This window comes from Oncorhynchus kisutch, linkage group LG8 (assembly GCF_002021735.2).
Source record: "Oncorhynchus kisutch isolate 150728-3 linkage group LG8, Okis_V2, whole genome shotgun sequence".
Lineage (NCBI taxonomy): Eukaryota > Metazoa > Chordata > Actinopteri > Salmoniformes > Salmonidae > Oncorhynchus > Oncorhynchus kisutch.
In genome coordinates this window covers 77,818,516-77,844,592 of record NC_034181.2, presented here as the reverse complement: position 1 = coordinate 77,844,592, position 26,077 = coordinate 77,818,516, and the positions used below count along the sequence as shown (strand labels likewise).

General features: G+C 40.8%; 1 protein-coding gene and 1 long non-coding RNA gene across 2 annotated transcripts; both read left to right on the top strand.

Moving 5' to 3' along the window:
• Positions 1-5,115: 5,115 nt before the first annotated feature.
• On the top strand, positions 5,116-13,319 carry LOC109881533 (signal peptidase complex catalytic subunit SEC11A). Its single transcript, XM_031831277.1, has 6 exons — positions 5,116-5,797; positions 6,395-6,504; positions 6,697-6,846; positions 7,145-7,264; positions 12,636-12,693; positions 12,922-13,319. Exons 1-6 carry the CDS (start codon positions 5,747-5,749, stop codon positions 12,970-12,972), a joined length of 540 nt encoding a protein of 179 aa, XP_031687137.1. The 5' UTR covers positions 5,116-5,746; the 3' UTR covers positions 12,973-13,319.
• Positions 13,320-19,718: 6,399 nt separating this feature from the next.
• Positions 19,719-20,924, top strand: LOC109881530 (uncharacterized). Its single transcript, XR_002253868.2, has 3 exons — positions 19,719-19,982; positions 20,209-20,399; positions 20,605-20,924. It is a non-coding gene; the product is annotated as an uncharacterized LOC109881530 (long non-coding RNA).
• Positions 20,925-26,077: the final 5,153 nt, after the last annotated feature.

Genomic DNA, 26,077 nt, shown 5'->3' with positions numbered 1-26,077 from the left:
CACAAAATGATATGTGACATTTCAAGTATCCACCATCATTTTTTAACAAATTCCTAATTATTGAAGGACTCATTGATTAATTATGTGTTTTCAGATGTGTAATGTAATATAGGCCTAAAGTAATGTACATTATTACCATAATGCCTTATTAGTGATAAGTGTTAACAACAATGTTACTGGGCTATTTTGATAAGAGTTGATAATAGAACACGTGTATACATCAGTGGAAGCTGCTGAGGGTATTGGTATTTTGGGGTATTTTATTAGGATCCCCATTAGCTGTTGCAAAAGCAGCAGCTACTCTTCCTGGGGTCCACACAAAACATGACATAATACAGAACATTAATAGACAACAGCACTACAGGACAGAACTACATTAAAAATATGTTTTTACAAAAAGCACACGTAGCCTACATATCAATACATACACACAAACTATCTAGGGGAGGATGTCTGGAACGGAGAATAGGGATGGCATCAAACCATGTGTTTCCACTGATTCCGCTCCAGCTATCACCACAAACCTGTCCTCCCCAATTAAGGTACCACCAACCTCCTGTGGCATACATCTATTTCTAAGAGCTGGTGAGACATATTGAATCAGAAAGATTGAGGCTGGTCTACTGAGCTTCGACTGAGCTTCTCTCGCTCTCTCTGAGGAGAACAGAACTTGGTATGCTGTATTCTAAAGATGTTTATCTGCCATTATGAAGGCAGGACTGGTGGTGTATGCGCGTGTGTGTGTTTGTGTGTATGTGTGTGTTTGTGTGTATGTGTGTGCGTTTCGTCATACCCACTCACAAGCTCACACTGACACCACCACAGTGTGGGCATTTCAAAAGAACACCTTCCCTTATCAGCACGGACCTCTACTATTCTCATCCACAGTGGGAACAAGTGAGTGTTTTGTGAAGATCTTGAGCCACGACTCACTCTCTGCCTGGCGCTCTCTCCCTAGCGCTCTCTCCCTAGCGCTCTCTGCCTGGCGCTCTCTGCCTGGCGCTATCTGCCTGGCGCTCTCTCCCTGGCACTCTCTGCCTGGCGCTCTCTGCCTGGCGCTCTCTCCCTGGTGCTCTCTCCCTGGCGCTCTCTGCCTGGCGCTCTCTGGCTGGCGCTCTCTGCCTGGTGCTCTCTCCCTGGGCGAGCCAAACACATTGGAGAAACAAAATATGTCAAAGCTAAAACCATCAATGCTTAAACAACCAACTAATGGGGTCAGTTTCCTTCTAAAGGAATCCTTAACCAGCCCCCCTGGATACTAGCTTTTTAGTGTGACGTGATTGCTGGGGCGCCACCATAACTCGCAAACCTATATCTGGAATTGTATGAGGGTTTTCATTATGTTGTACAAGACAGTAGATCTGTGCTTGTTGTCATGTAACCTACATTAATGATAGGCTACACAGTTGCAGTATTGGTCAAACATTGACAGAGGCTTAAAATATCCATGAATCATAATAATTGTCAACATGAAAAGAAATCAGGCAGTTCTGACAATCGTATGACTCATCTTTTCATTCAAATGTACTTCCCCTCTGAAATTTGACTGAACACATGACAAAAACTATTTGCTCAGTGACAGTATCAGTTAGCCTAATGTGCCTGGGTTTGTTTAGTGATACAATGCATTGTGATGTACAATAAGCCATCTGAAACGTGAGTAACTCCCACAGCCACACAGTTCACTGCAAATAAAGAAGAACAAACCCAATAGTTCATTCTGGGAATTGACACAACACAAGCCACCTGTACAGGCTCTTGTCAAGATGATGAGGATGGATGCTTGATGCTGATGCATGAATAACAGACAGAATCGATATTAGAGCACAGAAACAGTGGCTGTAGCCTTACATCTGAAACATGACATCACCCACACAGCCTAATAACACTTTCCTGGTCCTGGACGGACAACAAGGTCAGACTCATTTTCAAAATCATGATTAGGCTAGAGTTTAAAAACATTTTTATACTCATACACACAAGACGAACAGGCTCCCTGACCTGCTATGGTTCCTAGCAAGGTAACACTGCCACTACCTCGCTCTCCAAACAAGGTGCATGAATTGAGAAGCAACCTGAACATGAAAAGAATATCAGCAACTCTCTTGGAGGGCAGTGGAAGTTGATAAAACGCTTCATTATTGGTAAAACCAAGGCTTTTTGCCACATCAGTCTTCATCATGGCTTACAGATGGCAAATTGTAGGAGGATTTAATCTATTTCAAAAACGTGCTCTTAGTTTTCAGAGACCAATCACAATGGGAATACAAAACAAAGATGAAGATGATTAAGATTAAGATTACTTTATTCGTCAATTGTACTCAAGGTCCAACTGAAACGTGACTTCTGCTTTATCCCAACCCCCCCAAAAGACACACATACTGGTATATATACAGATTGGACCAGAGGGCTGCCACACTAGGAGCCCGTAAAACAGTTGTTATGTGCCTTGCTCAAGGGCACAACAGAAGGCAATGGAATCTAAAATTCCCACCAGATTTTGTCCTATCAGACTGGGAATTCTAACTGGCAACCCTCCTGTTGCTGGCTTGCTTCTCTAACTGCTAGGCTACCTAACGTGATTGGTGAATTTGTTGCAAAAATCTGACCAATGTCGTTTAGATATAACCAGGTTCGATCGCGTCCTGCTGTTGTAATATTGATGGTTTCTCGAAAATGACAGCTTCTACATTTGTGGCTAGATGGAGTACAGATACAGACAGTAGTGACTTGACGTAGGAGGTTAGGAGAACTAACGCAGCAGGTTAGGAGAACTAACGCAGCAGGTTAGGAGAACTAACGCAGCAGGTTAGGAGAATTAACACAGCAGTTTATTAGAATTAATGCAGCAGGTTAGGAGAATTAACACAGCAAGTTAGGAGAAGTAACGCAGCAGGTTAGGAGAACTAATACAGCAGGTTAGGAGAACTAACGCAGCAGGTTAGGAGAACTAATGCAGCAGGTTAGGACAATTAACGCAGCAGTTTATTAGAATTCATGCAGAAGTTAATTAGAATTAATGCAGAAGGTTAGGAGAATTAACACAGCAGGTTAGGAGAACTAACCTAGCAGTTTATTACAATTAACGCAGCAGGTTAGGAAAATTAATGCAGCAGGTTAGGAGAAATAATGCAGCAGGTTAGGAGAATTAACGCATCAGGTTATTAGAATTAACGCAGCAGGTTAAGAGAATTAGGTTATTATGGTTAGGAAAAGGGTTAGGCTTTGCTAAAATGCTACAGTTATCCACGATGCGACAATTAGATGGAGATGTACTTTAGTACGTTTAGAGATGTACGTTTGAAAAGTGTTGAAATCTTACATTATCAACTTTCCTGTGTGTTCAAGGCTTCTTTTTACTGTCTATGGCGCGAGGAAACTGCAGACAAGGGGATCTGAGCTATCTTATTGGCCAACAGTTACCTTCAGTTACCTTCTACCTTCAGACACATGGAATGGTTCAAAATGGGAACACTTTGCCTTCCCAGAGCTGAATCAAGTGCACCTACAGCCGACAGTCCGAAACAAATAAAAGACGTTGGAATGCAAGGCTTTATCGTTGGGTTTTTTACAGAAATGTTTGGTGATCGACTAGGAATCCCTTGGAGATCAACAAGACGATCACGAATGACTGGCTGGTGACCACTGCGCTAGGCTATTATCCCCCTGTGTGTTCCCTCTGTAGAGAAGCTGTGTGCCCTGTTCTGTTCCCCCATCATTATCCCCCTTTGTGTTCCCTCTGTAGAGAAGCTGTGTGCCCTGTTCTGTTCCCCCATCATTAACCCCCTGTGTGTTCCCTCTGTAGAGAAGCCGTGTGCCCTGTTCTGTTCCCCCATCATTATCCCCCTTTGTGTTCCCTCTGTAGAGAAGCCGTATGCCCTGTTCTATTCCCCTGTGGGGAGAGATTCCCCGCAGAGAGAGTGATGGATGGAACACCATGTGGACCCTACGAGTCAGATCTGTGTGTCAACTGCAGGTGTCAGGTACGCACACACACACACACACACACACACACACACACACACACACACACACACACACACACACACACACACACATGCAAACTCAATGCACGCAGATGCACACTCTCACACACACAAGGCAGACTTGTGTGTTGATGAAGAAAAATAATGTGTTATGCACATTCCACACATGAGAATCCCGGTGCTGGGTTAAAATAAAACTAAGATTAAGAAATTCCTCTAGCTATTAAGCACTGGGGACCCGCAATATTCTGTGTCCACATCTCTCATTTCCTTAGAGTTGTGTGTCAATGTCAATGAACTGCTCAAATCAGAAGTGCTGATGGCAATTATACTGAACCAAAATATAAATACATGTAAACCCAACAAGATCCCCAAAATGTTGTGAACAAATTTGTTTACATCCTTTTTAGTGAGTATTTCTCCTCTGTCAAGATAATCCATCCACCTGACAGGTGTGTCATATCAAGAAGCTGATTAAACAGCATGATCATTACACAGATGCACCTTGTGATAGGGACAATAAAAGGCCACTCTAAAATGTGCAGTTTTGTCACACAATACAATGCCACAGATGTCTCAATTTTGAGGGAGTGTGCAATTGGCATGCTGACTGCAGGAATGTCCACCAGAGCTTTTGCCAGAGAATTTAATGTTAATTTCTCTACCATAAGCTGCCTCCAACATCATTTTTGAGAATTTGGAAGTACATCCAACCGTCCTCACAACCACAGACAATGTGTAATCATGCCAGCCCAGGACCTCCACATCTGGCTTCTTCACCAGTGGGATCGTCTGAGACCAGCCACGCAGACAGCTGATGAAAGGAGTTTTTCTGTCTGTAATGAAGCCCTAGTATGGGGAAAAACTCATTCTGATTGGCTGGGCCTGGCTCCTCGGTGGGTGGGTCTATGCCCAGTCATGTGAAATAAATAGATTAAGTCCTAATGAATTGATTTCAATTGACCGATTTCCTTATATCAACTGTAACTCAGTAAAATCGTTGAAATTGTCACATGTTGTGTTTATATTTTTCTTCAGTATAGCTATAAGTGGTGCAATGTTTCTGGCTGTTCCTCCTACCCTTGGCCTTCCTCTACTACCCTGCCTCCCTCCCTCTGTCCTGTGACAGAAACCCTGCTCAGTCAGAGAGAGATGATGGGACCTGTCAGTAGGTCACTGGATGAGGGTATTCTCTCTTTAGGTCACAGGTGAAGAATTTTCTCTCTGTGCTGGTGGATTTAATTGTCTCTTACAATATGGCAGGCTGGTGGCTTCAAAGCCTCTCATTGGCCAATACATAGCAATCTTCCTAGTGATTGTCTCTCTGGTGAATGTTATAATAACGTGTGCCAGCCTGTAGAAAGTTCTCTCTTGTTTTGTTATATTTCAGACATCATAGTTTTTATGGTTTTAGAGTTTTCATACATTCATTGCAGGCGGCGCCCCACTGTCTGATTCATATCGCTTGATTTCTAATGATAGTTGTCGATTAGATCGACTGATTGCAATTGAATCGGGTGTTCACTACGTAAGTGAATGAAAGCTCTTATTTGCATATCCAAACCTTCTGTCTGCCAGCCCCCGTATCGCGAAGCGACACCTCGACAAAATATTTTGAATGTGGGCGGAACTTCCGGCTGAGTGTACCCGGAAGATTTGGATGCAAGTTTCTCGGACGTTCACCCATATGTTCGCTTTTTATGTATCGATCACTGGTTTTTATTTAATTTAGGTAATTTTATAAACTCATTACTGGGACGATGTTGTCTTTAGATTTCCTTGATGATGTGCGGCGGATGAATAAGCGCCAGGTATGTACGATAATATTGTTTTTGATGTTGTGTGAATGTGACTGATTCTCCCAAGGCTAGTTAGCTAGCTATCTAGTTATGCTAGCAACATTAGCCGGCTGGTTAATAGCACGTTGCCTAAAATGTCAAGTCGTCTACGCTAACTAGCTACCCAGCTTTCCGTGTGGTCTTAATCATGTATAAAGAAAATGACCCTGCTAGTTATATACGTTACATCGCCTACTGAACATGCATGGTAAACTGGGTTGTCAAAATTAATAGCTAACAACCTTGCAAAATCAATGTAGCTTTAGCCAGTACAATTTCCTCTGCCTAAATATGGTGTTACTTCAGTCTTCTTCAAACCTGGCGCTGAGGACCTACAAAGTGTGCAGACTTTTATTCCAGCCTAAGTTACAAGTTTCTACTAGATTCTGCTGATCACCAAACCCTTTATTAACTGAAACATATGTATTAGTACTGGGTTGGGACAAAAGCCTGCATACCTTGTTAGTCCCCAGGACCAGCTGTTGGTAGATATAGTTTTTATGAAGTTGTTATAAGCGAACACTAGCTTATCCTCGTCTCAACCTGATAACCTGTCTTATTTGTTTTCAGCTCTACTACCAGGTGCTTAATTTTGGTATGATAGTGTCCTCAGCCCTGATGATCTGGAAAGGACTGATGGTCGTGACAGGCAGCGAGAGCCCTATTGTTGTCGTCCTCAGGTAAAGCATTGGTGTTGGATTTATGTAGATGGGGTGCTTTTCAATACACTCAAAGCGCTTTACATAGTAAGGGGAAATTTGCCACTTTCACAACCAAAGTGTAGCACCAACATACCTGCTGTTTGTCTGAAGCGCATCTGCTAATTTTTAGTAACCTGTCTATCCTTGACTGTAACATGTCCTTGGTTTCAGTGGAAGTATGGAGCCTGCTTTCCATCGAGGAGACCTTCTGTTCCTGACAAACCGGGTCGAGGACCCCATCAGAGTCGGAGAGATTGTGGTCTTCAGGATAGAGGGCAGAGAGATCCCCATAGTACACAGAGTACTAAAGATTCATGAAAAGTCAGTCTATTATGTTTCTGTAGTTATTGAAATGCACTAGTTCTCTCTCGGGATAGTTCTTTGTGTGTTACAAGTTTAAGAAGGCCTACTCCCCCCCCCCAAAAAAAAAAGTTTGTATTGCTGCATAACACTCAAACTAGGCTCTAAATATTCTGTAATATTTCTTACCTCGTATATGTTTTTTAAATATATGCTGGGTAACTGAATAAATGTAATTGTCAGAGCAACTTCATAAGCCGCTCTGGGGCCAGGAAATCGATGTATGACATCCAAACTAAATCTAAATGTTTATCTCCAGGGAAAATGGCGAAATCAAGTTCCTGACCAAAGGTGACAACAACTCTGTAGATGACAGAGGGCTGTACAAGCCGGGACAGCACTGGCTAGAGAAGAAAGACGTGGTGGGACGAGCCAGAGGGTGAGCATTTATCTCATTCCACCAGAGTGATACTAGGCTTAGTCTGCTGTATGACTTCAGTCTCATCACATCTATATGATACCATTTCCCTTGAGATATTATTTAGTGCAAAATTAAACTGAACATGAGTCTGCGCTCATCTAGCCTGTAAAGTGGAAGGGCTCAAGCATGGTTTAAAGTTCTCCATCACAGTGACGGATTTCAGACATTTTTTCCATTTGTCACATCCCTACACTCGAGGCGCATTCAAGGTCCGAGAGCAGTTTTGGCAAATGTATTTTGAAAGTGGGTTTGGCCTTTTTTTATTTTTTATTTATTTAAGAGAAGTATCCCAGTTTTCCATTGCTATCACGTTTATTTTTCTACTCCTTCAATTATGCGAGTGGCATCATTTTAGAAATGCTATGGTTACAACAGAGCATGGTTTAGGCACTTCTGCGCAAAGTAGTGATGTGTAGTTTGCGAACAAACTGCTTTTTTTTTAAAGGATTAGGTTCTTTTTTGCTATTTTTTCCCCCCTGTTTATTTGACTCCCTGATGTGCATACTGCTGCTTTTTGATCTCCAGACATGAACTATCTGCAGATAAATTATAACAAATATTCTCTGAAGATGGTAATTCCTCAGTGCAGGAACCATACTGTGAGGAGAGACCCTCATTCTGCACTACGCAATATTTTTCAGTGCTTTACATTTTTTTGTCCTTTTATTTTTTGCAAGCCATCTAATAATTTGGTCAGGTAAAAATGTATTTGAATTCAAATTTCACGAACTGACATAATGGTAGGTAACATTTTAGGCTTTAAATTAAGGGTTGACCATTTTTCATGGTTTTATGTAAATTTCTAAGCACTACTGATGAGGAGCTGCTTGGGAGCCAAATGAGAAGCTCTTTTAGGTGAAAGGAGCCAAATGATCCGGCTGACCGAAAAGACTCTGAATCAAAATGCAACCGCTCTAAAAGGGGCAACGGTGTCTTAAATGGACAATGACCGTTTGTAATAGAAACCAAAATATCAAACATTTTCTAGTGAATAATAATTTATTGATATACAGTATATTTATAATTAAAGTATAGTTATTAATAACGATCAGGATGTTGTGTCCAATGGGTAAATGCAGATGGACAAACTCCATGCTTCAGCCTATGTACATTTTATAGTCACTATGCTGCATCAGTTGGGCTACAGGTGATATTGCTTGTAGCATATCTGATAATATACACCATGCATAGGCTATATGCAATATAGCAAATCCAATATGATTTTACCAATATTTTATCGGACACATTTCTGGAGGTGGTAATTTAATTTAAAATGGTTTCAGCATAATTCTATTTTCATTTTGGAGTAGAATGTCCCTTTAAAAAAGTCACCAGAACTGAGCTTTTCAGTCTTCTACTGACAAATTATCCCAGGGTGGACCCCGGACCCCCTAAGGAAGGGGGAATTGGTCAAACTCGCAGTTTAGGTCTAATACATGTACACAATTATCCTCTTTCCCTGAAAGCATGACGGCCATGACTTTCTGACATGAAAGGGCAGGTTAACTTGGCCCCAGACTAGTTTCAGTCACATTTTTTGCTTTAACCCTTCTCAAGTATTTAACCAGTTGTGAACATACTTTAAAGTACTACCTAAGGTGTTGTTTTTTGTGTGTCTGTAGTTGGCTTTACTATTTGTTTTTGGTGAACTTTTACTTCACTACATTTTTATTTTGCTTTTTATTTCGCCTTTATTTAACCAGGTAAGCTAGTTGAGAACAAGTTCTCATTTACAACTGTGACCTAGCCAAGATAAAGCAAAGCAGTGCGACACAAACAACAACACAGAGTTACACATGGAATAAACAAGAGTACAGTCAATTACACAATAGAAAAAAATAAAGTCTATACAGTATGGGAAAATGGCGTGCAATAAATAGGCCATAGTAGCGAAATAATTACAATTTAGCAGATTAACACTGGAGTGATAAATGAACAGATAATGATATGCAAGTAGAGATACTGGTGTGCAAAAGAGCAGAAAAGTAAATAACAATATGTGGATGAGGTAGGTAGATTGGGTGGGCTATTTACAGATGGACTATGTACAGCTGCAGTGATCGGTTAGCAGCTCAGATAGCTGATGTTTAAAGTTGATGAGGGAAATATAAGGCTTCAGAGATTTTTTTGCAATTCGTTCCAGTCACTGGCAGCAGAGAACTGGAAGGAAAGGCGGCCAAAGGAGGTGTTGGCTTTGGGGATGACCAGTGAGATATACCTGCTGGAGCGAGTGCTATGGGTGGATGTTAATATTGTGACCAGTGAGCTGAGATAAGGCAGAGCTTTACCTAGCATAGACTTGTAGATGACCTGGAGCCAGTGGGTCTGGCAACGAATATGTAGCGAGGGCCAGCCGACTAGAGCATACAGGTCCCAGTGGTGGGTAGTATAAGGCGCTTTAGTAACAAAACGGATGGTACTGTGATAGATTACATCCAATTTGCTGAGTAGAATATTGGAAGCTATTTTGTAGATGACATCGCTGAAGTCGAGGATCGGTAGGATAATCGGTTTTACTAGGGTAAGTTTGGCGGCGTGAGTGACGGAGGCTTTGTTGCGAAATAGAAAGCTGGTTCTAGATTAGATTTTGTATTGGAGATGTTTAATATGAGTCTGGAAGGAGAGTTTACAGTCTAGCCAGACACTTAGGTATTTGTAGTTGTCCACATATTCTAGGTCACAACCGTCCAGGGTAGTGATGCTAGTCGGGCGGACGGGAGCGGGCAGCGAACGGTTGAAAAGCATGCATTTGGTGTTACTAGCGTTTAAGAGCATTTGTAGGCCACGGAAGGAGCGTTGTATGGCATTGAAGCTCGTTTGGAGGTTAGTTAACACAGTGTCCAAAGAAGGGCCAGATATATAAAGAATGGTGTCGTCTGCGTAGAGGTGGATTAAGGAATCACCCGCAGCAAGAGCGACATCATTGATATATACCGAGAAAAGAGTCGGCCCGAGAATTGAACCCTGTGGTACCCCCATAGAGACTACCAGAGGTCCGGACAACAGGCCCTCAGATTTGACACACTGAACTCTGTCTGCGAAGTAGTTGGTGAACCAGGTGAGGTAGTCATTTGAGAAACCAAGGCTATTGAGTCTGCCGATAAGAATACGGTGATTGACAGAGTTCGAAAGCCTTGGCCAAGTCGATGAAGACGGCTGCACAATACTGTATTTTATCGTTGGCAGTTATGATACCGTTTAGTACCTTGAGCGTGGCTGAGGTGCACCAGTGACCTGCTCGGAAACTGGATTGCACAGCGGAGAAGGTACGGTGGGATTCGAAATGGTCAATGATCTGTTTATTGACTTGGCTTTCGAAGACTTTAGAGAGGCAGGGCAGGATGGATATAGGTCTATAAGGGTTTGGGTCTAGAGTGTCACCCCCTTTGAAGAGGAGGATGACCACGGCAGCTTTCCAATCTTTAGTGATCTCGGACGATACGAAAGAGGTTGAACAGACTAGTAGTAGGGGTTGCAGCAATGGTGGCAGTTAATTTTAGAAATAGAGGGTCCAGGTTGTCTAGCCCAGCTGATTTGTCCAGGTTTTTCAGCTCTTTCAGAACATCTGCAATCTGGATTTGGGTGAAGGAGAAGCTGGGGAGGCTTGGGCAAGTAGCTGCGGGGGGGACAGAGCTGTTAGCCGGGGCTGGGGTAGCCAGGAGGAAAGCATGGCCAGCCGAAGAGAGATTCTTATTGAAATTTTCGATTATCATGGATTTATCGGTGGTGACCGTGTTACCTAGACTCAGAGCAGTGGGCAGCTGGGAGGAGGTGCTATTGTTCTCTGTGGACTTTAGTGTCCCAAACCTTTTTGGAGTTAGAGCTACAGGATGCAAATTTCTGTTTTGAAAAAGCTAGCCTTTGCTTTCCTGACTTCCCTGAACAGTTGCATATCGCGGGTACTATTCAATGCTATTGCAGTCCGCCACAGGATGTTTTTGTGCTGTTCAAGGGCAGTCAGGTCTGGAGTGAACCAAGGGCTATATCTGTTCTTAGGGGCATGCTTATTTAAGATGGTGAGGAAATTACTTTTTAAGAACGACCAGGCATCCTCGACTGACGGGATGAGGTCAATATCCTTCCAGGATACCCGGGCCAAGTCAATTAGAATGGCCTGCTCGCAGAAGTGTTTTAGGGAGCGTTTGACAGTCATGAGGGGTGGTCGTTTGACCGTGGACCCATAGAGGATGCAGGCAATGAGGCAGTGATCGCTGAGATCCTGATTGAAAACAGCAGAGGTGTATTTGGAGGGCAAGTTGGTCAGGATAATATCTATGAGGGTGCCCATGTTTACAGATTTAGGGTTGTACCTGGTGGGTTCCTTGATGATTTGTGTGAGATTGAGGACATCAAGCTTAGCTTGTGGGACTGCCGGGGTGTTGGGCATATCCCAGTTTAGGTCACCTAACAGAACGAACTCTGAAGATAGATGAGGGGCAATCAATTCACATATGGTGTCCTGGGCACAGCTGGGAGCTGAGGGGGGTCTATAACAGGCGGCAACGGTAAGAGAAAAGTATGACAGAACTTTGTAAGCTATCTCTGCAGTAGATTGCAACTCCTCCCCCTTTGGCAGTTCTATCTTGACGGAAAATGTTGTAGTTGGGTATGGACATCTCATAATTTTTGGTGGCCTTCCTAAGCCAGGATTCAGACACGGCAAGGACATCAGGGTTGGCGGAATGTGCTAAAGCAGTGAGTAAAACAAACTTAGGGAGGAGGCTTCTGATGTTGACATGCATGAAACCAAGGCTTTTTCAATTACAGAAGTCAACAAATGAGAGTGCCTGGGACATTCCTAAAGAAAATAATGTACTTTTTTACTCCATACATTTTCCCTGACACCCAAACATTTTTCAATTCACACACTTATCAAGAGAACATCCCAGGTCATCACTGCTGCCACTGATCACAAATGCTTCATTTGTAAATTATGTCTGAGTGTTAGTGTGCCCCTGGCTATCCGTATATCGAAAATGTTGCCGTCTGATTTGCTTAATATAAGGAATTTGAAAGGATTTATGCTTTGACTTTTGATTCTTTAGTACGTTTTAGCAATTCCATTTACTTTTGATACTTAAATATATTTAAAACCAAATACTTTTTGACTTTTACTCAAGTAGTATTTTACTGGGTGACTTTTACTTGTCATTTTCTAAGGTATCTTTACTTTTACTCAAGTACTACAATTGAGTACTTTTCCCACCACTGTATTTAACTATTGAAGATGTAATGTTAGGTAATAATTTACTTGAATTGTACATCATAACAGAGACATGACATTGTCATGAACATGTCATCTGATGTTGAATGTCAATTTTGTCTGCAGGTTTGTGCCATACATCGGAATCGTTACCATTCTGATGAATGACTATCCCAAATTCAAGGTAAGATATTTTACATCGTCATCACTAGAAGGAAAATCACTTAAGGTTTTATGAATTGTTTACTAAATTCGGCCTTATTAGGAGCGTTATGCAGGTACTCTAAAGGTTAGAGAGCCTGACCAGCAGCCAGACACTAAACAGTGGGAGAGCAACTGGCAGACGGAAAGCAGCTGGTTTCAGATCATCGGAACAGGGATACTAATATTTTGTTGTTCTTCCCCTTCCCAGTACGCTGTTCTCTTCCTGCTCGGTCTGTTTGTCCTGGTCCATCGGGAGTGAGGAAGAGACTACCTAACTATCTACCACGGAGGAAGAATTGTAAATCCCCACCCCACCATGCCTTTCAAGACAGAATTATGTTGATTATGTCAAATTAAGTTGCTTTTTCTCTACCATGTGTTTTGAATTGTGTCTAGAAATGTGGATAGTGTTTACATTATATAAAAACAAGCATTCATTATTTTTGTGAGGGAAATTAGATATAAGTTAAGTAGAACATGAATCCAACATTTTAGATGGTTAATTGTGTATTTTGTTTTCACATTTAATTAGGTTTTGCTTTGCTTGATATATTGAATGACATGTGATATGTTTGTGACATTAAATATGACATCTGTTACCCTCTATCCTGCAATCTGGTAATTTATGCATCTAGTGTTTTTTTCTTATCAAGCATAACTTCACTAAAACACATTTGTGCATTTTCAAAATGCCATTATTTTACATGCAGGCTAAATATGACATTTACATTTGAGTCATTTAGCAGACTCTCTTATCCAGAGCGACTTACAGTCAGGGAGTGTGCAATTGGCATGCTGACTGCAGGAATGTACACCAGAGCTGTTGCCAGATAATTGAATGTTAATATCTCTACCACAAGTCGCCTCCAACGTTGTTGAAGAGAATCTTCAACCGGCCTCACAACCACATACCAAGTGTATGGCGTTGTGTGGGCGAGCGGTTAGCTGATGTCAACGTGAACAGAGTGCCCCATGGTGGTTATGGGCAGACATAAGCTACAGACAAAAACACATTTATAGATGGCAATTTGAATGCACAGAGATACTGTGATGAGATCCTGAGGCCTATTGTTGTGCAATTAATCCGCCACCGTGACCTCATGTTTCAGCATGATCATGCATGGCCCCATGTAGCAAGGTTCTGTACACAATTCCTGGAAGCTGAAAATGTCCCAGTTCTTCTATGGCCTGCGTACTCACCAGACAGGTCACCCGTTGAGCATATTTAGGATGCTCTGGATCGACATGTACGACAGTGTGTTCTAATTCCCGCCAATATCCAGCAACTTTGCACAGCCATTGAATCGGAGTGGGACAACATTCCACAGGCCACAATCAACTTTCTGATCAGCTCTTTGTGAAGGAGATGTGTCACGCTGCATGAGGCAAACGGTGATCATACCAGATAATGGTTTTCTGATCCACGCCCCTACCTTTTTTTTAAGGTTTCTGTGACCAACAGATGCAGATTTGTATTCCCAGTTGTGAAATCCATAGATTAGGGCCTAATGGATTTATTTCAATTGACTGATTTCTTTATATGATCTGGAACTTTATAATCTTTGAAATTGTTTCATGTTGTGTTTATATTTTGGTTCACTATATATGTGCAGTCAAAAGTTTGGACACCTACTCATTCAAGAGATTTTATTTTCTTGGGTTGAGGTTGTAAATTGTGGAGGCCAAGTCAGCACTCCATCACTCTCCTTCTTGGTCAAATAGCCCTTACACAGCCCGGAGGTGTGTTGGGTCATTGTCCTGTTGAAAAACAAATGATAGTCCCACTAAGCGTAAACCAGATGGGATGGCGTATCGCTGCAGAATGCTGTGGTAGCCATGCTAGTTAACTGTGCCTTGAATTCTAAATAAATCACTGACAGTGTCACCAGCAAACCACCATCACACCTCCTTCATGCTTCACGGTGGGAAACAAACATGCAGAGATCATCCAGTCACCTACTCTGCGTCTCACAAAGACACGGCGGTTAGAACCAAAAATCTCAGATTTGAACTCATCAGACCAAAGGCCAGTTTTCCACCGGTCTAATGTCCTCTGCTGGTGTTTCTTGGCCCAAGCAAGTCTCTTCTTCTTAATAGTGTCCTTTAGTAATGGTTTATTTGCAGCAATTTGACCATGAAGGCCTGATTCACGCAGTCTCCTCTGAACAATTGGTGTTGAGATGTGTCTGTTACTTGAACTCTAAAGCATTGATTTGTGCTGCAATTTCTGAGGCTGGTAAATCTAATGAACTTATCCTCTGCAGCAGAGGTAACTCTTGGTCTTCCTTTCCTGTGGCGGTCCTCATGAGAGCCAGTTTCATCACAGCGCTTGAGGGTTTTTGTGACTGCACTTGAAGAAAGTGTTGTTGAAATGTTCTGGATTGACTGACTTTCATGTCTTAAAGTAATGATGGACGGTCATTTCTCTTTGCTTATTTGAGCTGTTCTTTACATAATATGGACTTGGTATTTTACCAAATAGGACTATCTTCTGTGTACCACCCCTACCTTGTCACAACACAACTGATTGGCTCAAATGCATTAAGAAGGAAAGAAATTCCACAATTTAACTTTTAACAAGGCACACCTGTTAATTGAAATGGTTTCCAGGTGACTACCTCATGAAGCTGGTTGAGAGAATGCCAAGAATGGGTAAAGCTGTCATCAAGGCAAAGGGTGGCTACTTTGAGAACCTCAAATATAAAATATATTTTGATTTGTTTAACACTTTTTTGGTTATTACATGATTCCATATGTGTCATTTCACAGTTTTGATGTATTCACTATTATTCTAAAATGTAGAAAATATTTCAAATTAAGAAAAACCCTTGAATGAGTAGGTGTGTCCAAACTTTTGACTGGTACTGTATAAATATATATGTATACATATATATATATATATATATATATATATACTTTTTATTTTTTACAATATTCTGAACCGATGTTTGCCCTTTTGACATACAGTGCCTTCCGAAAGTTTTCATACCCATTGACTTCTTCCGCATTTTGTTGTGTTACAGCCTGAACACACAATTGCCCATAATGACAAAGAGAAAACATGTTTTTAAAAATATTTGCACATTTATTGAAAATACAATACATAAATGTTTCATTTACATAAGTGTTCACACCCCTGAGTCCATATATGTTAGTCACCTTTGGCAGTGATTACAGCTGTGAGTCTTTCTGGGAAAGTCTCTAAGAGCTTTGCACACTTGGATTGTACAATATTTGCACTTTATTTTATTATTTTTATTATTCAAGCTCTGTCTAGTTGTTGTTGATCATAGCTAGACAGACATATTCAAGTCTTGCCATAGTTTTTCAAGACGATTTAAGTAAAAACTGTAACTAGGTCACTCAGAAACATTCAATGGCATCTTGGTAAGAAACTTTAATTCAATGGCCTTGTGTTTTACGTTATTGTCCCGCTGAAAGGTGAATTTGTCTCCTGGTATCTGTTGGAAAGCAGAGTGAACCAGGTTTTCCTCTAGGATTTTGCCTGTGCTTGGCTCCATTCCATTTCTTTTTTATCCTAAACAAACTCCCCAGTCCTTGCCGTTGACAAGCATACCCATAACATGATGCAGCCACCAGCATGCTTGAAAATATGAAGAGTGGTGCTCAGTGATGTGTTGTGTTGGATTTGCCCTTAAAACATAACACTTTGTATTCAGGACATACAATTAAATGATTTGCCACATATGCTGTTATTTGCTGTTTTACTTTAGGATGAATGTTTTGGGCTATTTTATTTAATTCTGTGCAGACTGCATTATTTTCACTCTGTCATTTAGGTTAATATTGTGGAGTAACAACAATGTTGTTGATTCGTCCTCAGTTTTCTCCTTTCACAGCCATTAAACTCTGTAACTGTTTTAATGTCACCATTGACCTTATGGTGAAATCGCTGAGTGGTTTCCTCCCTCTCCAGCAACTGAGTTAGGAAGTACGCCTGTATCTTTGTAGTGACTGGGTGTATTGATACACCATCCAAAGTCCAATTAATAACTTGACCATGGTCAAAGGTATTTTCAATGTCTGCTTTTGTTATTTTTACCCATCTACCAATAGGTTCCCTTCTTTGCAAGGCATTGGAATACCTCCCTTGTCTTTGTGGTTGAATCTGTGTTTGAAATTCACTGCTCGACTGAGGGGCCTTACAGATAATTATATATGTGGGTACAGATATGAGGTAGTCATTTAAAAAATCATGTTAAACACTATTATTACGCACAGAGTGAGTCCATGCAACTTATTATGTGACTTGTTAAGCAAAGTTTTACTCCTGAATTTATTTAGGCTTGCCATACATAACAAAAAGATGTAATTATTATTGACTCAAGGCATTTCAGAATGAAATGTTTTATGAATTTGTAAGAATATCTAAAAACATAATTCCACTTTGACATTATGGGTTATTGTGTGTAGGCCAGTGATGCAAAATCTCAATTTTGTCCATTTTAAATTCAGGCTGTAACACAACAAAGTATGGTCAAAGGGTGTGAATACGGTCTGAAGACACTGTATATGCTCTCATGGTGGGGAGGAAGAACTATGTTAAACAAAGTTACTATGAAGGATAAATATTTGCCTTTTCAAATCAAGCTTTTTTAAAGCTTTGGGACACAACCTGACAAAGGGCCTTATTCAATAAACACTGTACAGCATCCAAATATTCTTGAGACACGGCCAAACAGTATTCCTCCCACACCGTTAAAATTGTTACACAATAATACAATAAATACAACCATATTTTATGCATTATTTATTAACAGATATTAAGACAGATTTTGCTCACAGTCTTCATTTGATGGACCCTTTACAGTTTCCCTGATGGTGTGAGTTAAAATTCGAATTAACCGTGGGTGTTCACAGTCTTAAAATCATCTTGCATTTCTGGAGGATGTTGCTAATGTAGAGTGATAGAAGGTTTGATGGTGGTAGACTGCTATTTTAAAGCACAGCAGTTACCTCAATTTGTTTTACTTCACATTCAGACAATCTTAAAAGGACATGCAGTCTAGATGTGGTTTGCTTATACCGTTTCTAATTTATCTAATGGTGAATCCTATATGTCTTTATATAGAATACTGGAAATCTCTCCAACATAGTCTAATCCCCATCAAAGGATTAATCAGGTATGTTTGTGGGACACCAACACTTTCCAGGTCTCTAGGGAAATACCTGCATTGACTCAGTCTGTAGGTACTTCACACATCCTTCAGGCACTTTAAGATGAAATAACCTCTAATCAGGGAGTCCTTCAAATTCATGGCTTCCATGCGAGTCGAGTCCAGCTCGACCATAGACCTCAATCAACCTTTCAAGTATTGTCCTTGTCAAGGTAATTTAATTTATTAAGAGACAGTTTCCCGGTCACAGATTAAGTTTAGTCCTGGACAATGAAGCAACTTGTCATTTGAATCCCTTTGTGTTATTGAAAATGGCTCGTAAAGTAAACATTTTCATGGTTAAGTTTACACCTGTTGGCGCATGTGACTAATACAATTTGATTTGATTTCATGGAGATATTACATTGTCCATGCTTTTAATCCAGAACTAGGCTAAATCTTTGCCCTGAGAATCCGCCCCAAATGTCTGAACGTACTTTGTCTCTCTTGCATCAAACTCCATCAATGCACTTGGTTGTGTTGATAGTCCATTCATAATATCCTCATTTCTGTCACACAAACCCACGGCACCCAAGCTAAATGAAGGAACAGCGTGACTGGAGTCTTGGATGTCAAAGGTTAGACAGGGGACAATACCAAGTAGTAGGCCTAGTTCTCTTACTTAACTTCCCAGTTAGCACCCCGAAGTGTCAAAAAGGACACTGTCTCAACAGATTTAATTCTAGGGTGAGAATCAGCAAGTCCTCTTCTGTATCTCAAAGGGCACCCGGTTCCATAGTGCACTACTTTTGATCAGTGCACTACGGGCCCTGGTCAAAAGGTGGTGCACTACATAGGGAATAGGGTGCTATTTCGGGTCCAAGCCCTCCTGTCCTAAGACCGGAGGCTGAGGTCCGCGGGACTGAGACCCTGGTCCAGTGACCACGACTGCCTGTGTGCCACAACTGACAGCCAAATGTCAGGCTACTCATGTGGAACTAAGGCCTTGGGGGTGTCTTGGCAGGAAATAATGTTTGTATCCCAAATGGCACCCTATTCCCTACATAGCCCATAGTGCTCTGGTCAAAAGTAGTGCACGATCTATAGGGTTCCATTTGTGATGCATCCAATGTGTTGGCCTGAATTTCCTGCCATGCATCCATGGTGTAAGGAAAGCTGAAGGGATCTGTTGTGGGCAGAGCTGATAATGGACCTAATTTACACGTCCAATCATTTCTCATAAAATATACATTTATCTCAAAGGTCTAATACTGAGTTATCTGTTGATAATACACATTAGTAGAGCTGCTGCATCACCCCCAGAAACATCTGAATAAATAAAATATGAATAAAATGTTGTTGTTTTTTTAAAAAGAAAAACAAATCTTTAAAAAGTAGTGCCTTTACTAGTCCTGTATTAACGGATTTAGAAAACCGTCTATAATATGATCAACCACTTCAATAGTTGCATTGCCGAGTTCTCCAAAATAGGCCTATTCATCTATAGATTAGTCTTCTAAACTAAGAATATTGGAATATTCCCCCAGCAGTATCCTTAATTGAGTTTACTATGGACTAATTCATTATGAAATCATTGACATGTTGATATCGACATGTTTCCACATAGCTGTTGACACTGATAGGCTATGTTAAAGCCACCTATTGTTCGAGCTAATCGCCCGTAATTTACGCAGCAAATATAATTTATAGAGTTAAAGATTACGCACGAATCATTACGTTGTGACCGATATAAACTGTGAGAATGACTGACAGTTTGGGTTTGGTCAACAACCATGCTTGTGAATTGCTCTGCATAAAATCCCCCTGACTTCGTGTCGGTGTCACGCAAGAGAGCCCACCCAGATCAGCATGGTATAAATGCAGCATCGGATTGGGTTTGAAAGTCTGTCACGAATAACTGCGCTTCTATTGCCATTTGGACATTGTGCGTCCAGGAGGAGAGTTCTATAGCCCATTTCTTCCGTAGAGATGTCCGGATTTTTTTTGAACGTTTGCCAACTTGGTTTTTTTACCTACCTTGTGCTTTTTTCTTACATTTCTGTAACCACTTCAGTGAGTTTTGATTTAACCGAACTTGGAAATAAAGTTGCGAAAATTAAAGTTAATCAAAGAGGGAATCTTTGGGCTACAGGTAAGGCATGCGAAGGCTATTCTCAATCTCATCTACAACACAGCATACAATTGTGAAAATAAAATCTCTATATTTTTTTTCCTAATTACAACAATGGATTAAGTCTAGCTCCTATCAAATAAAGCTATATTTACTATTTCAAAATATAGACTTTCAACATGTTAGGAAATATTTAATTTCACTTGAGAATCAAATGACCAAAATATAACTTTCTCTTACCTCCAAGGTCATTTTATGGGGAAGAAGAGTGTCATGGATAGCCCTCTGCTCCAGTCTCCGGATGGACAGTCTGTGGATGCGTTCGAGGTCGCCTTGAGTCCGGAGCAGAACGGGATGGGAAATCTCTTCCAAGATGTGCTGAGGGTCGCGTTGCAAGCCCAACTCAGAGATGACACAGAGAACCGCTCCGAAAACCAGGTGAGCTATCAACAACACCAACCTGTATATGACCATAGATTTATCCGTACAATTTATAATGAGTCTATCCTGTGTCATAATTGCATTGTTTAATGGCATTATCTTAACCAGGTGAGCCTCAACCGGTCTGACAAGAGATTTAACTGTGCAGTAGAAAATACATGTCTACTGCATTATTTAATGGCATTCTCTTAATATCCCATAGGAGACTGGATTGTTGATGAAGATATTAGAGAGCTACATTCAAAACAACAGAAAGTGATGCAGTCTACCATAATGTTCCTTAAGATGAAGTCATCCAGTCTATGTCTATAAAGGTTTTGGTCAATATGGAATCAAATCTCATATGCTTTAACATGATTGTAACATGTCTGTTCAGTTTATAGTTGACCAAAATGCTATTTGCAATGTCACCGGATCTGAAAGGAAGGGTGAATCAAATGTAGATGTGTATTTATCGTTTTGAGGATGTGCTGCGTTGTATTGTTGATATTAAATTATTTATATTCAATAAAAACAAATATTTTCAAATTCTTTGACATTTACCTTACATTAAATTATTAAAAGGTTCCAAAAAGGAAAAGTTAAGGTTTTCATACTTGAACAATTAATCAGGGTTGTAGAGTGTATGTCCTGTATACTGGACGGTTCTGACTTAGAGTATGTGGACAACTACGAATACCTAGGTGTCTGGTTAGACTGTAAACTCTCCTTCCAGACATTAAGCATCTCCAATTCAAAATTAAATCTACCTTCGCTCAACGCTGCCAAACATACCCTCTTAAAACTGACCATCCTACCGATCCTCGATTTCGGGGGTGTCTTTTACAAAATAGCCTCCAACACTCTACTCAACAAATTGGATGCAGTCTATCACAGTGCCATCCATTTTGTCACCAAAGCCCCACATACTACCCACCACTGCGACCTGTACGCCCTCGTTGGCTGGCCCTCACTTCATACTTGTCTCCAAACCCACTGGCTCCAGGCCATCTACAAGTCTCTGCTAGGTAAAGCCCCGCCTTATCTCAGCTCACTGGTCACCATAGCAGCATCCACCAGTAGCACGCGCTCCAGCAGGTATACCTCACTGGTCGTCCCCAAAGCCAATTCTTCTTTTGGACGCCTTTTCTTCCAGTTCTCTGCTACCAATGACTGGAACGAACTACAAAAATTACTGAAGCTGGAGACTCATATCTCCCTCACTAGCTTTAAGCACCAGCTGTCAGAGCAGCTCACAGAGCACTGCACCTGTACATAGCCCATCTGTAAATAGCCCATCCAACTACCTCGTCCCCATCCTGTATTTATTTATTTATCTTGTTCCTTTGCACCCCAGTATCTCTACTTGCACATTCATCTTCTGCACATCTACCATTCCAGTGTTTAATTGCTATATTGTAATTACTTCGCCACCATGGCCTTTTATTGCCTTACCTCCCTTATCCTACCTCATTTGCACATACTGTATATAGACTTTTATTGACTGAATGTTTGTTTATTCCATGTGTAGCTCTGTGTTGTTGTATGTGTCGAACTTCTTTGCTTTATCTTGGCCAGGTCACAGTTGCAAATGAGAACTTGTTCTCAACTAGCCTACCTGGAATCCTTTAGTTTTACTGACAAAAATAATGCCTCGTCCCCTCATAGCCTACACACATAGACCAAAAACTAAGGGGAACGTAGAATACCATCGTAATAATCATTCCACAATGTGAAATTCCAGGCATGATATCAACAGGCACTTCAGAAGACCAATAAAGGTATTTAATAACACAGAGAGATATGAACAAGACCCATTATTCACTAGTAATCATCTCATTACTACTTGTTGACTGGAAGACTAGTCTACCAATTGACTACATTCTCATGTGTTTGTCTCCTGAAGCTTTAATTGAAGAAACAGAGAGAAAACTCCAAATTGATCTGACTGATAAATAACTTTTTATTTTTAATACAAAGATTCTGTACTTGAGAATAGAATACATCACATTATCACCATAATGCTCTGACTAATAAATAAACGTTTTGATTCTGTCCTTGAGAATTGAAATCCCATTATGTTGTGGAAACAGGGTTTATTAAAAATGTACAAAACAGTACAAGTGGATAGATATGAATTCTGTCAGTTTCTGCCCCCTTTAACACGGATATTGACTGATATTCCATAGGGGCCTATACCAGATTACTTTAGTCAGCCAGGGAAGAGAAGCTTAACTTTTCCTCAGGCTATAGCAGAACTCAGAAATCAACAGATTGTACTCACAGCGTGAGTGAGAGAAAATAACTTTCTTTTTATGTGAGGAAATATAACAAGTGTGTACTAAAAATCAAGTTGAAGCAAGCAACACTTACTTACATAAACACTACATGTGGGCGCCTTACATAAATAATGTATATTCATGATTTAATGTTTAAATCTGTGTCTTCAAAAAAATCTATATGGTACTCACATTCACCATTTCTCTCAGTATCGTCCAGTCTCTAAGTATTCAATCTCTTATTATCCAAGTCATGTTTTATTATCTGGCTTTTTTGCATGAAGGGATGATCTCTGGCCTTCTCAATCAATAATGGCACTGTAATATATTTCTTTATTTTTATTGCCCTGAGACAATCCATTGTATTAGAAACGGATTCAATAACATTAGCCCACTATATTTCAATGACATTTACCAATATGTTCTGCCAGTCATGACAGTTCCTGTAGGCAGGGTATCACATTTTTCCAAACTGTTATTTGTTCTGTGTAGCTTACTTGACTGAAACTCCATACGTCAATAATGAAACATTTACTAGAGTGTGGCCCGTTGACATGTAATACATTCAACTTTGCTAACAGATACATCATTCACAAACAAACAGGACTTACACTGTACATATGAAGGCTGACTCAATGTAAACTCAGCAAAAAAATAAACATCCTCTCACTGTCAACTGCGTTTATTTTCAGCAAACTTAACATGTGTAAATATTTGTATGAACATAACAAGATTCAACAACTGAGACATAAACTGAACAAGTTCCACGGACATGTGACTAACAGAAATGGAATAATGTGTCCCTGAACAAAGGGGGGGTCAAAATCAAAAGTAACAGTCAGTATCTGGTGTGGCCACCAGCTGCATTAAGTACTGCAGTGCATCTCTGGACTGCACCAGATTTGCCAGTTCTTGCTGTGAGATGTTACCCCACTCTTCCACGAAGGCACCTGCAAGTTCCCAGACATTTCTGGGGAGAATGGCCCTAGCCCTCACCCTCCGATCCAACAGGTCCCAGACGTGCTCAATGGGATTGAGATCCGGGCTCTTTGCTGGCCATGGCAGAACACTGTGTGATGACCCTCCCACTCTGTCTGCCGTATTCTTTCTCTTTGCTCTTGTTTTCCTTATTAGGATGTTGGCGGGCAGAGCTGGGAGGGTCGTCAGCAACATGGGACACACCCGGGCCCAGGTGTGTACCGGGATAAATATACCTCTACCCCATTCATTAAGGAGACTCTCTCCATGCAGACACACTGTTCGATTTTGGTTGTGCCTGTTTTGTTTGTTTGTTAGCTTTGGCACCGTTCAAAGCCCCTCATTATCACATTTATGCACGCAACCACTCACTTACACTACCAATTACTGACTAAACACACCATTGTTAATTGTATTTACGTTACTTCAGTTAATAAATATGTTTGCTATTCCTTATCTCCACATTGTCTCCCTTTTTGTTATGGACTTCGAGACGGTTTGTGACCAGTGGGGGCTCTATCCAGGTTCCTGTAAACTGACAGTGTGGGGTTTAAGTAGTTTTATGGACATTTACCGCACACAACATCTAATAGATGTAGATGTTAGGAACAAATGGTAGCCAATAGCCACATTTCCCCATTTCACACTATGGGTCATTCAGTAAGGTCTGCACCCAGGGTCTGCTCACTCCCACCACACATCTGCCACTTCAGTTCAGACCCACTTCAAACTTTCTGTTCACGCTCAAAAACACAGCTGAGAACACACCTGTTTAGGACTCCTTTTAAATAACCCAATGACGTTCTCTCTGATGTCTTTGTGTCCTCACCTGTCTGACTCCTCCCTCATGTCTGATGTCTGATGTTCTATTGTTTTGCCTCTGTATTCGTCAGTTATCTCTCCACTGCTCTGTAACCAGGGTTGGGGTCAATTCCATTTACATTCCAGTCAATTCAGAAAGTAAACCAAATTTAAATTCTATATTTTTCTAATTGAAAAGCATTCAAATGGGAATTTCAGCTTATTTCCTGAATTGACTGGAATTGAAATGGAATAGACCCCTACCCTGGTCTGTACTGTCTGATGTTTGAACTCACTTGAACATTATGTTAGGTGACCTATGTCACAAACAAATGCCATATCCTCAGCACCCACTGTCTGAAAAACATTCCTACAACCCAGTCAAAAGAGGTCTCTGTATAATAGAGGTTAGATGATTGATTAGATTAGGATGTTTTTTAATGAAGTATATTAGGTATTGTCCTTGTGTTCTGTTCACACAGCATGAATGTATTTGTCCCTCTCGGTCTTGATTACTTACAGCTGTGTAGTTCTAATACACTAACACCTCTTCTCACATTGTTGTCTCATGTGGTTGATTTATGATTGCTCCTCTTCAAATGTTTTCTGATTAAAGATTCCCAGCTGTAATTACTGTTTATAAACTGGGTGGTTTGAGCCCTGAATTCTGATTGGCTGACACCCGTGGTATATCAGAACGTATACATACTGTATACTGCGGGTATGACGAAACATTTATTTTTACTGCTCTAATTACTTTGGTAATCAGTTTATAATAGCAATAAGGCACCTCAGGGTTTGTGGTGTGGCCAATATACCATGGCTATGGGCTGTATCCAGGCACGTTGTGACGTGCATAAGAACAGCCCTTAGCCATAGTATATTGGCCATATACCACACCTTCTCAGGCCTTATTGCTTAAATATATGACACACAAGTATACATTATATATTTTATACATGTAGATTACACATTGATATTACCATATTATACATGGTAACATGTGTTGCATAGTGTTATTATCATTATTATTATTAGCCTTGCATAGCTCCCAGATACACCGTCAGTATGTCAGTATGGAGAAGGAGGAATACATTCTCCTACACAGAATTCATTCTGCGATATTGAATTTGGCTATAATCAGTGGCCCCTCAACCTATGTAAATGCTTGACACCTCTGGGGAAATGCTTTTACATTTAATTAGGCTGTCTCTTCAGAATGATCTGCTAAATCTCAAAGGGTCATCATGATGTCATTTGTAGATACAGTAAATAAATAAACAAACAATCAACAGTTTGAATGATCAGATGAGGTAACACCCACCCATGTATAGGCTACAGTGTAGCACATCATATCATAGTCTTAATTGTATTTCGTAATGTACAGTACTCGCACACATCCCACCGAATGTGGATCTAGGGTTTGTCTGCGCACGCTGTGTTTTGACCACCCACTGTAGACGTCTGACTGCCGACATTTTTCAAGCGGTTCCACAGGTAAAATAAGTAGTAGGTGGCATCCCCAGTTAGAGTATGACGTGCTAGTCCAGCCCGCCGGCCCCCAACACTAGATCTCCACTGACATATGCTCCTTCTCTCCTTAGGGAAGAGAGATTGAATTTATCATCTCAATGGCCT